General features: G+C 42.4%; 1 protein-coding gene across 6 annotated transcripts in view; it reads left to right on the plus strand.

The window, feature by feature from the left end:
• The window catches only part of pard3bb (par-3 family cell polarity regulator beta b), a 275,337-nt gene that overhangs the window by 55,890 nt on the left and 206,694 nt on the right, over window positions 1-12,753 (plus strand). For all 6 annotated transcript variants that reach the window (XM_075478942.1, XM_075478941.1, XM_075478945.1 and 3 more), the window contains exon 3: window positions 7,566-7,719. In XM_075478942.1, coding sequence (XP_075335057.1) covers window positions 7,566-7,719 — 154 coding nt within the window. The remainder of the gene's footprint in view (window positions 1-7,565; window positions 7,720-12,753) is intronic.

Consider the following 12,753-nt stretch of genomic DNA (forward strand, 5'->3'; position numbering starts at 1 on the left):
TTACTTACTTACTTACTCATTTAGCTCCTTCTATTCAGTGGCAGTTTTCTCTGGTTACAGGCTCTGCTGGTTATGAGTGCTACCATTTGGACTGTTCTTGGTAGATCATTGAGAATATGGACAGAATGTGTCCCATCTGTGCCACTGAGTTTCCATAATGCTGTTCCATATGGCCGACTGTGGTATAGTTACAGCCTGAGGGAGATAGTAGTAGATAGTTAACACATATGCACTAACATGCATATTCTTCTTCATGCTAAGGCATAAATGCATGCTATGTGTGGGGATGCAATCATGCGCTCTACAACAAATACGGGTGTAGACCAGCACACACACCATCTGCAAGATTGTGAAAGCAGAAGTTGTCACTATATTTTGGCTGTGCGACAGAAAGGGTTTGTCTGAAGTTCACAAAGTCACTGAACATTTCTGCTGCTGCCACTGAAGGATGAGTTGAAATGTCTGTCTGTCTGTCTGTGTGTGTTTTAATCTGGCTCCCTGTCAGCCTCCAACAGTTTGTACCGGAGGGCTCCCCCATGGTTTGATGTCTGTGTTTCTCCTTCTTCCCAGTATTTCTGTCTCCATTCATCTTTTTCTTCCTGTCGGTTTTGTCTTGATTTCTCAAGCTCCAGAGAGAGGTAAGGTGGCTGGAGATCAATAGAGGGTGAGCAGTGTTGAAACTGCTGAGCAGGTGAATTTCATCCATTCATATTCTGCATACAGGGACAGCACCATCCCTGTTATCGATCACCTTGGTGATGGATCGATTTTAGTACCAAAGCCATAGTCGGACTGTGTGTGTGTACATATTTTTCTCTTTGTCATTTCGTGTAGTATAGCTGTAAATACTTTTATTAGGACATGCGCATCCTTCTAAGTTTTGTGCTTTTTCATATTTGTACCCAAATGTAATGTTGAGATTTGCAATTTTCCCTTTTATTCTTTCTATTGAGGAAATTTAAACGGTACAAGTGTAAGATGTCATAAAACATCTTAAATACAGGAATGAAATAGTCTGATTAAACCGAACATGGAGTTTGAGATTGTAAGGGCTGGTATATCAGATTCATGTCTTAATCAATAAGCTCTTTGTTGCCGTGTGGCTCTATCCAGTAGAGCAAAGTGCTGGAACATGATGATTTACATCAGCTGATTTGTAAGGAACTGCTACAGCTCAGAGGGGAGAGGCAAAGCAAAGGGAGAGAAGGGAAGAACTGGAGCAGAGGGAGAAAAATAAGCCAAAGGAGGCTTGTTAAATGAGAGGAAGCAAAATAATGAAAATAGATAAATAAATGAATAACAGCAGGTCAACCAGAGAAGAGAAAGGAGAAATGGTGAGAAAAAAGAAAGGAGACAAAGTGAAGCCAGGGGGCTAAATGGGACTGAGCTGGAATATCTGCTGATGAAAGCCAAAAAAAGCCAACTTGATGCGTAACAAAGAAGAGTTGATCTGCCTTGGGCTTCATTTAAATTCTCTTTGTAATCTGCACTGTTATTTTTTGGTCATCACATGGAAAGGCTTTTAGAATATTATTTCTTCTGCGAGCTTCAGAGAGCACCTTCTTGCATGATCGAATGACCTCCGTCTCCCACATCAGAGCTCTGATATGTGACAGCACGTGTCTTTATAAACTGTGGCACAGCATTCTGAAGATGGGGAGCCTGTGTCTGTCGAGCTCAGTGGGGCACCAGGGTTTCACAGCTCGGTCAATCTGCACAGGGTGATGATTTCAACCTTTTTATTTGTGTCACAGGCAGGAAACATTTAATTTGTTGTAATCAAAAACATACAGATGACCTGTGTGTGGGTGGGGTCGGGTAGGGGTGGAAATGGCTTTATGATACACTTTAGATGCAGTTGCTGTCGACTAGAGCTAGGTGGTGCTGTCAGTCCATCCTGTATCGTTGTATGTGTGCGCGTGCGTGCATGCGTGCATGTGTGTTTTACTTAGTGATCAGACTGGGTTTGTTTCTTATGAGGAACAGTTGCATCAGAGTAAGAGCTCTGGGATTTTAGACCAGGAAGATATGTTCCTATCCTCAACTCATTGTTGTATTCAGAGCGTCAGAGCTCATTAACAGCTTCTTTTTTTTTTTTTTTTTTTTTTTTTTACAAGGAAGCGTCATGAAGAGCTACTAAAGCCCAGATGGCCTCAGATTAACATATTTGCAATGGGAAAACATCTAAATTGTTGTTTTTCTTTTTCCCACTCTGTGCATCTCTGTCAAAGCAACAGCAAAAGTTGTCACCAGCTGATAACCTGGATAGGGTAGCATGCCCTGACTGTTCATACAGCAGGCACAAGTTATTGTCATGTATGGCTCTGATGGGAAAGCTGCCGTGGTGACATGTTCATTGCCAAGATTGTTGGTGACTTCATATGATGCCAAAATACACACACACACACCAACACACACACACACACACACACACACACACACACACACACACACACACACACACACACATTCACTCGGGTGGCATGGATTTCTTTCTGGGTAAGTGGTCCTGAGTGGAAATCAAAGGTCAGTGGTGTATAGCTAGCTTAAACATATTCAAAGGATGTGTGTGTGCGTGTGTGTGTGAGTGTGTATCTTGGAGAGGGTGTTCATGCACTGTTATTAAGCTCTATACAAGGTGCAGTGAATGTAGCAGATTGTAGCATTTTTATTGATCCACACTAAAGTAATCAATCAAGCCACAATCGAGCTGATTAAAAAGCTTATCATTTGGAAAAAGATGGTAATGTAAGCTGTCTGTATGTTCTCCTATGTGTTATACACTTGAAACCTTTTATTCTGCCTGTATCAGTATCATGTTCCCTTTAATTTCAGCAGAACATCAGGAACCAGCTCGGCACACGTTATACTGCATGTTACTGCATGTCTTTCTTAGCACGGACACGTTATTTCTCTCTGCTTTTAACAGCCTTTAGAGCATCTCTGCTTCTCTAAACCTGTCAGGGGCCCTTATCTGTCCAGACCTCTCACAGTGCCAGCAATTTGTTTTTTTGAATGATTTATTTGATGAATAGTTAAAAAACACAACTTCTTTTGATAACTTTGAGCTGTGCAAAGCTGCAAGACGAGATCATTCTATTTACTCTGACTTTTTGGCTAAGGTCTAGTACACATTCCTAAATTGACTAATTATTTGCAGCTTGAGACTCAAATTGTCAAATAAAACAGGAGAGTAGTGTTGATCTTAGGAGCAGCTCTTCCAAAGAAGAAGAGCTTGAATATAGGTCCCTCCTATCAGTGCCCACTCTAGCATCCACTCATCATGTGCAGACCTGGGGCCTCATGTACAAAGCGTGCGTACGCACAAAATAGTGGCGTACGCACCTTTTCACGTCAACGATCAGATGTATCAAGAACGAAAAGACCGTGGAAATGTGCGGTGCCTCACGGCAGCTTCAGGGCTGGCGTACGCACGTTTCTGCAGCTGTTGATTCTTTGGCGACACCTAAGGTGATGTTGGGAAACTGTTATAATAAATACATGTGAAAACAATTTGTCGTCAGACAGTGATGTGCACATTTGAGACACATGAACAATTAATACTGATAAACAATTAATACACCCATGTGTCTCCATTTACACGAGTGGATATAAAAGCAGCGCAAAGTGGTGCAATGCATACCATTAAAAACAATGGCTGCTTTAGCAGTATTAGAAGACTTTGCAAATGGTGCAATTAGAAGAGAGCGTGTGTTCACTACAACAGAGAGGATTTGTGGCATATGATGGCGACTGGCTCATCAGCCGTTTTGAGGGAAATCCTCCTGGAACTGTGCGCAGAGCTGCGGCCGGCGTTGGAGCGCAACACAGCGAGGAGCCATGCGCTGCCTGTGCTCACAGGTGATGTGCACACTGGGGTTCCAACCGGAGCATTCCAGAGGGAGCTGGCCAACCGATTGGGACTGTGCCAGCCGAGCCATGCCAGCCGAGCCATGCCAGCCGTGTGGGACAGAATTATCCGCATCTGAGCCACGTATATCAAATTCCCAACAGGCCAACATTAAAGCTCAATTTGCAGCGAGAGCCGGTTTTGTAATCGGGGCTATCGACTGCGCACACATTGCTATAAAAGCGCCATCACATGATGAATTTGTATGTTAACAGGAAACATTTTCATTCGATCGATGTACAGATCATATGTGATGCATAAATGCAATTAACCAACATTGTGGCGAGGTGCCCTGGTTCAACGCACGATTCATACATTCTGAGTAACAGCATCGTTGGGAACAGACTACAGGGTGGCACTGTGCGTGATGGTTGGCTTCTTGGTGTGTAACTTCATTCTTGTAATGGTCCTAATATTATTCCCGTGACGCGCATTGAGTATGTGCGCCCCCAATTTATATCCCATCTTCACAGCATCATTATTAGGCTATATTATATATATTAGTCGGTGGTTAAAGTTAGTTTCTTGCTGTTTTTTGCTGGTTAAACTTCAGCTTAAGATCTTTCTAACAAGCCCCTGATCGTCTCTGTGGGCATATATCAATAACCCCGTGCGTAAAGTGTGAAATATCTCAATCAGCCTTTTCCCCGGCGCACTTCTGCACGTTACTGTATGAACACGTTGTTGTGAGTTACACAAAAACATCGGTATTTACCTTGGGGGTAATCAGAGTGACCCACATGAGCTCCCACCACCCCATGAGAGAGCAGTGTCACCCATAGTTGCGCCGACTCTCTGTTCAAACCGGGTCGGTCACCCCCCCACCCGCCTGTTTTGGCCACACTGCAACGGTGGGCAGCCAGTCTCCGCTTCACCTCCACCTTAATGTGGGACCACTTCTTCTTCACCTCTGCTTGTGAGGCTTCTCAGACCCCCCAGCATTAACAGCCTCAGGCTCTCCCACCCACTCCTCTTGCGTTTGCTGCTTATGCCGGATGACAGCGTACCAAAGAGTACATTTTTGCGCGCCTCCACTTCGGACAGTAGCACTTCCAATTCACTTTCAGTGTAATTTTTCTTTTTTCCCGTCTTACTCATGTTTTTTTTCTTTATTTTCTGATCGTACACAGAGGGGACTCGCAGGTGCAGGGCTCATTTAAATATGATTTGCGTATTTAAGTAGGGGCGTGGACAGGGAGGAGTTGGGTGCTCCGACATGTGCGCTCAATTCCACGTTGATTGGGATGTACAAACGAAATGTGCTTGGATACATGCGTGCGCACATATTCGTACATCCGACGTTGGAGGTCATTTTGGTTTGGCCGTACGCCATGTTTCAGTAGGAAATCCACGCAAGTCTTTGTACATGAGGCCCCTGGTCTTTAGCAAACATTAAAGATAAAGTGAATGTAGACAGAAGTAAAACAAAAATGTTATATTCCAGAAATCCTGGATATTTTAAGACACACTAATATGCAGTAAAGTCCCAAACTTACTCAGTTTGATCTTACATCAGGCTCAAAGCAAACAATTGATTTGTCCCAAAATCTTCTCAAACCAAATAAAGAAGCTCACAAATGGATGAAGGCGTTTGGACACCAGCTTGTCAGCAGCACGATCAAAGTTAGATGTGTGCTTTGATGGAATGAAAAACCCAAATGTTTGAGTGTGCTGAGGTTAAATGTTATATATGACAACATGCTGGTAGAGTAGAGCGCAGCCCAACAGCAGCTCCTGCAGAGAACGTGTCCAAAGTTTAACGTGACAGACTGCTGAGATACCAACAGTTTTCCTTTTGCAGAACATGGACACATCATTTCTGTAACTGTTGACACTGTGATAGTCTCAAGCTTTTTGCTCTGACTCTCTGACATTGGAAAGGTTTTTACACTACAGCACATCTGTCACTTTCCATCCTATTTCTGCTCTCTCCCTGCCCGTTTCTCTCTGTTTTGTTTTCACCCTGTGCAGGATGCTGTGCCTTTCTTCTGCAGGTCTCCTTCTGAACATGACATCAACAAAGTTCTGATCTGGTTGTCTTTCTTATCGCCTTGATCACTCTTTGACATGGTCTTTCTTTTAAAAATCTTTTAATCGGAAAGTTGTTTTACTGTCAAACTGACAGATGTATTGAAACTGGTTCAAAAAGTATGTGCAGGTTTTTTAGATGATGCAGTCTCATGCTCATCCCTGTATCACTCATTGCCATGTCTGCAACATGCTGCGGGTAAAAGAATTGTTCAAAGTTTGCACCAAAGCAGCTCATTGACAGAAAGGCCAACCAGCCATCATCTAAAGAAAATCCTTTTAGTTGCATAACTAAAGAAAGGTTTTATTTTCCAAATGAACATGACAAAGAGGTGTGTGAATACAGGCAGAAGACGGATGAGAAGGCTCGGGATGAAGAAAGTGTAGAAAGAAAGAGGACGATGATTAGAATAACGAGCTCGACGTAAAGGAAGCTCAGAGGAGTCACATTGGTTTTGTTATAATGGGAGAGATGGAGCAGGACAATGAGAGAAATCTGTGTGAGACAGATGGAGGTGGGGGGGTGACAGAACATGGATGTGTGAGAGTTTGAGAGAATAGCTGGTGAGATATGGATGAGAACATGGCAAGGAAAGGTGCGATATTGTGTAACTCCACATTATTTTGCTCTCTGCCGGGTGAGGCAGTGCTGGATAGAAAGCGTACATGTTTCTACACAATCAATAGATTTTGTGGTCTGCAGCATCTGAAAGAAACGTCAGAAGCAATTATTAACAGGTATTTTACATACAAGAGGCTCACCCATGTTCCATGAGTGTGTGTGTGTGTGTGTGTGTGTGTGGGGGGGGGGGGGGGGGGGGGGTTGTTGTGCTGTACTGTTGCTTTCGCTGGAGCAGGAAGCCTCTGGCATTGCTGGCAAAGTCCCCTTTCTTTACTCTCACAGACATACAGATGCACACACACACAGGTCTATTCAACGTTTGCATGGAGGCCCCGAGAACACTGCGGTGGTGAGCTCTGGGCCATGTTAGGCTAAACGCAGGCTCAGTGCAACACTCAGTGCTCGCCGAGTGTCTCGCACATGCAAAGGGACGCGGATGGAGTCAGCTGTTCACCAGTAGGCACACACTTACAGGAATGCTGGGCTCCTTGGGTGTCCTCTATAGCGTCCTCATCCACAAGGTAACACACGTGTGGTGTGCATGCCTTCTTTGCTCTTTCTGATGAAATACAACACATCGAATGCTCTCATATTATGGTCCGGTGTAGTGCTGCTGATGAGGTCAAATTGTTCTCTGGTTTAAAGTTGTAAAGGCATTAGAAAATGATTAGTTTGAATCTTTTTCAGCAGATGTTCTCTTTCTTTACATTCATGCTGCCTCTTAACTCAGAGTTGTGTAACGCTAACCTGAAGGGAAATCTTTATTGCACACAACCAGTTAGACAAAACAAAGAACAACTTCCAGTTAGAAAATCCGACTTTAGTCCCAACCAGGGAAGAGAAGAGGGAAAACATCTTTTTAACTGGGAAGACTTCTTCTTTAGTTTCTGTTTTTCAGAGGAAAAGCTGGACTGACTTGTTTGACAGGACCGGCTGTGGACTGTCAGAACTACTCTTTGAGATAAAGAAGATAATAACCAGTGACATTGTGTGTTTGTTCTTTAGCTGATGGCGGTGTATGAGGAGCAGGAAGCCCAGCAGAGGGGTGTGGCCAACACAAGCATGACCCCCAGTCCTGACCTCCACCAATCTGAGCTCTCTGTTTTCCAGCCAATCACAGGAGGAGAGATCGAAGTCAATTCCTCAGCCCTCAAGTCCAGTAAGTCTTTATTTGTACCGTCCGGCTGTGTGCTGAACTGTGGCATTTTCACGTCTGCGTTCTCCAAACCTTTTGAAAGAAACATTATATCAGAAATAGTTTGATAATCCCTTCATTAGTGTTGGGATGTTTGACTGCTCCTGGCCATCGCTACATGTATTATATTTAGATATTACCGTGTGAAAAATACAAGTCTAACCCTGGGAAGACCTGTTTGTTATGACTTGGGTTTAATTTATATCTCATGTATGAGCTCTCTGCTCTCTCAAACTAACCCACTGTCCTCAACATAAGCTAAGAATTTGTTACTGCATCTCAAAACATTCCAACCATATAACTCGAAGCTCCAGACTAACCTTTTCAACTACAAGTATTCTTGCTCTCAAATTAAAAGTCCCGTTAACTCCAGCACAATTTATTTTTTTCACCATTTGAATTGACACTCAGTGCAGCTGATTTATTCATTATTGATTAATAATTTGGTCAAAAGTTCTAATAGAAGAAGTTTCTTTGGAAGCAGTTTGGCATTTCTGTTAATTGCCTGCTAATTTTTAAAGCAATTAACAAAATTAAACTTAGGATGGGAAGAAAACAGAAAGTTGACAAAAAACTGACAAAAATCTTGTCACACTGTTTCCAAAAGTACTTATTCAGACTGAAATGGAATGCACCTGTATTTTGCTCATTTCTTAAACAACCATTTCGAAAGACACATCCCCTGGTCGTGGAAAAATGTTAGTCTGTTTGAGAAGGGTCAAATCATTGGCGTGCATCAAGCAGAGTAAACACCTAAGGAGACTGCTGAAACTACTAAAATTGGGTTAAGAACTGTCCAACGCATTATTACAACGCATTCATAAAAGTTATTTTGAAGGGAGCCTTCATCTTCGAGAGAGAAATGTGGTTGGAAAAAAATCCTAACTGATCGTGATTTGGTCAAATCAAATGGCAGAATAACAACAGTAGAACTCAGGGCTATGTTTAATAGTTAAAGTAAGAGCATTTTCACATGCACAATGCGAAGGGAACTCAAGGGATTGGGACTGAACAGCTGTGTTTTCCTAAGAAAACCCATAATCAGTGAGGCTAATCGGGAAAAAAAGGCTTCAATTTGCTAGAGAGCATAAAGATTGGACTCTGGATCAATGGAAGAAGGTCATGTGGTCTGATGAGTCCAGACTTACCCAGTTCCAGAGTGATGGGAGCATCAGGGTAAGAGGAGAGGCGGATGAAGTGCTGCACCCATCATCATGCCTGGTGCCTGCTGTACAGGCCTGTGGGGGCAGTGCTATGATCGGGGGCTGCTGCAGGTGGTCAGGTTTAGATTCAGCAACGCTATGAGCCCAAAGAACGAGGTCAGCTGACTCCCTGAATATACTGAATGAGCAGGTTATTCCATCAGTGGATTTTTCTTCCCTGATGGCTCGGGTATATTCACATTGTGAAAGAGTGGTTCAGGGAGCAGGAGACATCCTTTTTCACACATGGGTCGGCCCCACAGAGTCCAGACCTGAACCCCATTGAGAAGCTTTGGGATGTGCTGGAGAAGGCTTTGCGCTGTGGTCCGACTCTCCCATCATCACTACAAGATCTTGGTGAAAAATGAATGCAACACTGGACGGAAATAAATCTTGTGACATTGCAGAAGCTTATGGAAACAATGCCACACCGAATGAGTGCCGTAATCAGAGCTAAAGGTGGTGCAACAAAATATTAGAGTGTTAGACATTTTTTCTGTAGGTGGCGACTTTATTTTTGGCCAGACAGATACACTTTTTTTTTCCAATGTCAGAGAGTAAAAGAGCTTCATGGCCCTCAGTGTTTTCCTTTGCTTCATGGCCTTTCTGACTCTTGGCCTATCATAAGTCTTGTGTATATATACAAATCATATCTATTTAAACAAAATGGTATAATGCAGCAAAATGTGAAAAAACACCAAGTGAGATTACTAAAGTTTCAGAGCCACGCATGTTTTATACACAGGAGGCACGCTGGCAACTTAAAATTCCAGTGCAGACAAAGGTCAGGATGTGATGGGTGGGACAGTAATGAAAGCAAGATGGCAACAGTTTAAATGTTGGAGGCACTTTCATGGAGATGCACTATGAGGTGTGTGTGATAGTGAGTCAGATGTGGAGACAGGAAGTACATGTGTTCTGTCAGGCTGCAGAGCATGAACTGATGTCTGTCTGCTTATTGTTACCTGGACCAGACCTTTCTTTTCGTAGCATGTCTCTCTTTGCAGGGCTTTCTTTCTTTCTTTCTTTTCCATCTGTCTTACTTCAGTTCAAGTGGTTTAGTGGAAATCTGTACAGTGAGGCGGCTTAGAGCTGTCATACTGACATGTCAAAATGTCATTTTACTTGAACAAAACAAACCACATTGGTCATGGACTGTGTGTGCTTCCAGCTAAGCAAAGCAGATACTGACTTTTCAATGTATTTTGTGAATATTGTCTTCAAAATGTAACTTAAAGTGGGATTATGCTCATGTAAATCGTGTTCTCCTTCCCCTCAGATGATTTAGTTTCACTCACTTTATCCAGTTTACTACAATAGAACTTAACACATCTGTATTAATATTGTGTATCACTTGTTTTATTCCTAACAGCTGCAACATAAATGACATTTTAACTTTCCTAAATCATGAAGTGGCCTTCGCTGTAAGATCCAGACTCTGTTAAGACGGGAAGTTTAGTCTGTTTCAGCACGGTCGCCTGTCAGCAAAGATTAGTGGTAATGTGTGACTGTCATGGGAGATTAGAAGTAACAGAGCTCTGGAGACTATCACTGCTGGTGGAAGAAGGTCAGAGTTAGGCCTCTGTCACTGTCTGATGTTTCGCCTCCCAGTCCAACTGCATTTCTACCTCTCTGTGTCTTTACCAGCTCCTTGTCTGGATCCGTTGTTCATTGATTCTGTTTTCTATGTTAAGCTCTTTCCAAATCTTCTTTCCTAACTTTTTCTTCATCTCTTTTTCTGTGCTCAGCCCCATTTTCTCTACAAACCTCCTGTTGGTAGCATCTTGATTTATCTCTCCACCTTTGTGTTCTCCTTTGCACCTTTCTGAAAGTGTCCTACTTGTGAGTGAATAAGCATTCGTTGACATGATAGCACAGTTCGATTAAAAATGTGTTGTTGCGCAACATTAATATCAATGATCAAATTATTAGTGGGATTTATAAATTACTTTAAAAAAAAAGCCAAGCTTTTCTTTTTCTATTCTTCCAGCTTTAATAATACTTACCATGGGTAGAATCTGTTGCACAGTGACATGTTAACCCCCCCCCCCCCCACCTACAATCCAAATCTCAACTCGTAATACAGTCAAGTCAATGGCTTGTTTGAAAGTTTTCCATTAAAAACTAACAGTGATTTAATGTATTCTTTACAGTGGAGGGTGCCTTGTGATTTACAAGTTGTAACCTTATGGCCAAGAAAGCGTCCATAGGGTCACACTCTGATCCACCCATTGCTCATTACTCCAGATGCCCACACTCAAACAATAAAGTCAGACTTCATTCATTCATTCTTTGCACCCATGTTAATCTGTTGAGGGTCGCAGGGGTGCGGAGGTTCTGATAACTGGTTCATCACAGGGCCGTTATAGTGACAAACAAGACAAACAACCATGCGCACTCAGAGACTTACCTAAGCAACCTCAAAATGGCCCGACATGCATGTTTTTGGACTGTGGGAGAAAACCAGTTATTTTAGAAACTCCACGCATGCACCGGGGGAGAACATGCGTCGGAACGTCTCGCTGTAAGGTGACCGTGTTACCTACCACACCACTGTGCTAGCCCTAAACTAAAACAGTGATCCACAAAACCATGGGGGATGCTACTGTGGCTTCATCCATCTTTTATTTACAGTTGTACAGTTTACAATTTACAGTCTGTCCAAATGCTGCTGTTTCTACGACATCTGTTCTGCTTTCAACTCTACTAGTTACACATCATCCAGGCATTAGCATCTGATATCAGGGCTGATGTCAGTATGCACTGCAGGCTGGACTGTGTCAGATGGCTGAGACACTTTTCAGTAGTTCCTCAGTCATAGAAATATGTAATGGAAATGTGCATTTAAAGAGTATCTTGTAACATTTCATTTTAGTCCCTTACTTGTGTCATAAATGACAGTAAAATGAAAAATATATATATAAAAGATAAAATATGTCCCCCTTATATCCCCCATCCAACCATCCCTTTTTCATTGCTTTTTTCAAGGAGATGAATTGATTACAGGTTTGATGTAATCCATATTCCCCAGCCATTCTTAAGAGCACCAAGGGTCCATTTGTGATAATCAATATGTGACCCTACAAATATCATTTGGCATGTCCTCCGAGTAGTCCAACCAGATTGAGTTCTCTCCACCAGCACCTTTGCCATTATATTCCCAATTGAGCTATAGGCGCTTACATGACAGTGCTCTTAACGTATATATAGATTGATGGTGCCTATGAGCTTGGATGGTATATTTGAGGTTTGGGAGTGTACCACAAATATAATAATAATACCACAAATGCATATTTCTTTTATTATATATTTGCTCAGCTTTTTTTCAGTGTTGACATTAATTTCTGTTGATCACTTTCTGTTATATGATGATTTTGTGCTGAAAGCTTATAAGATGTGGAAGTGTCACCATGTTACCTTTTGCACACACTAATCTGCAAATTATCCACTTGTGACACCAGTGTGTTCAACATTAGGATTTGAATGGAGATACCACATTAACATCTCACACACACATTATCACATTTCCTAAGTCTGCATTCAGTGGTGAGAATTGCATGTGATAGACATGAACATACATGGAAAAAGATCTCTGGTAGAGCTGGCTGTTAAAGGAGACATGTTATGTCCTCTTTCTTCACAAACTGACAGGATGTCCTGACAATTTAATGAAATTAGATGCTCTTAGATGCTTTGGTCAAAATAACAGATAAAACACTAAAACAACACCTCTATCTAACTTGATCATTTTAGGGGGTCGAGAGACCCGCTCAGTTCTGCTCTGCCCCTATCTTTT

This window comes from Odontesthes bonariensis, chromosome 12 (assembly GCF_027942865.1).
Source record: "Odontesthes bonariensis isolate fOdoBon6 chromosome 12, fOdoBon6.hap1, whole genome shotgun sequence".
NCBI lineage: Eukaryota > Metazoa > Chordata > Actinopteri > Atheriniformes > Atherinopsidae > Odontesthes > Odontesthes bonariensis.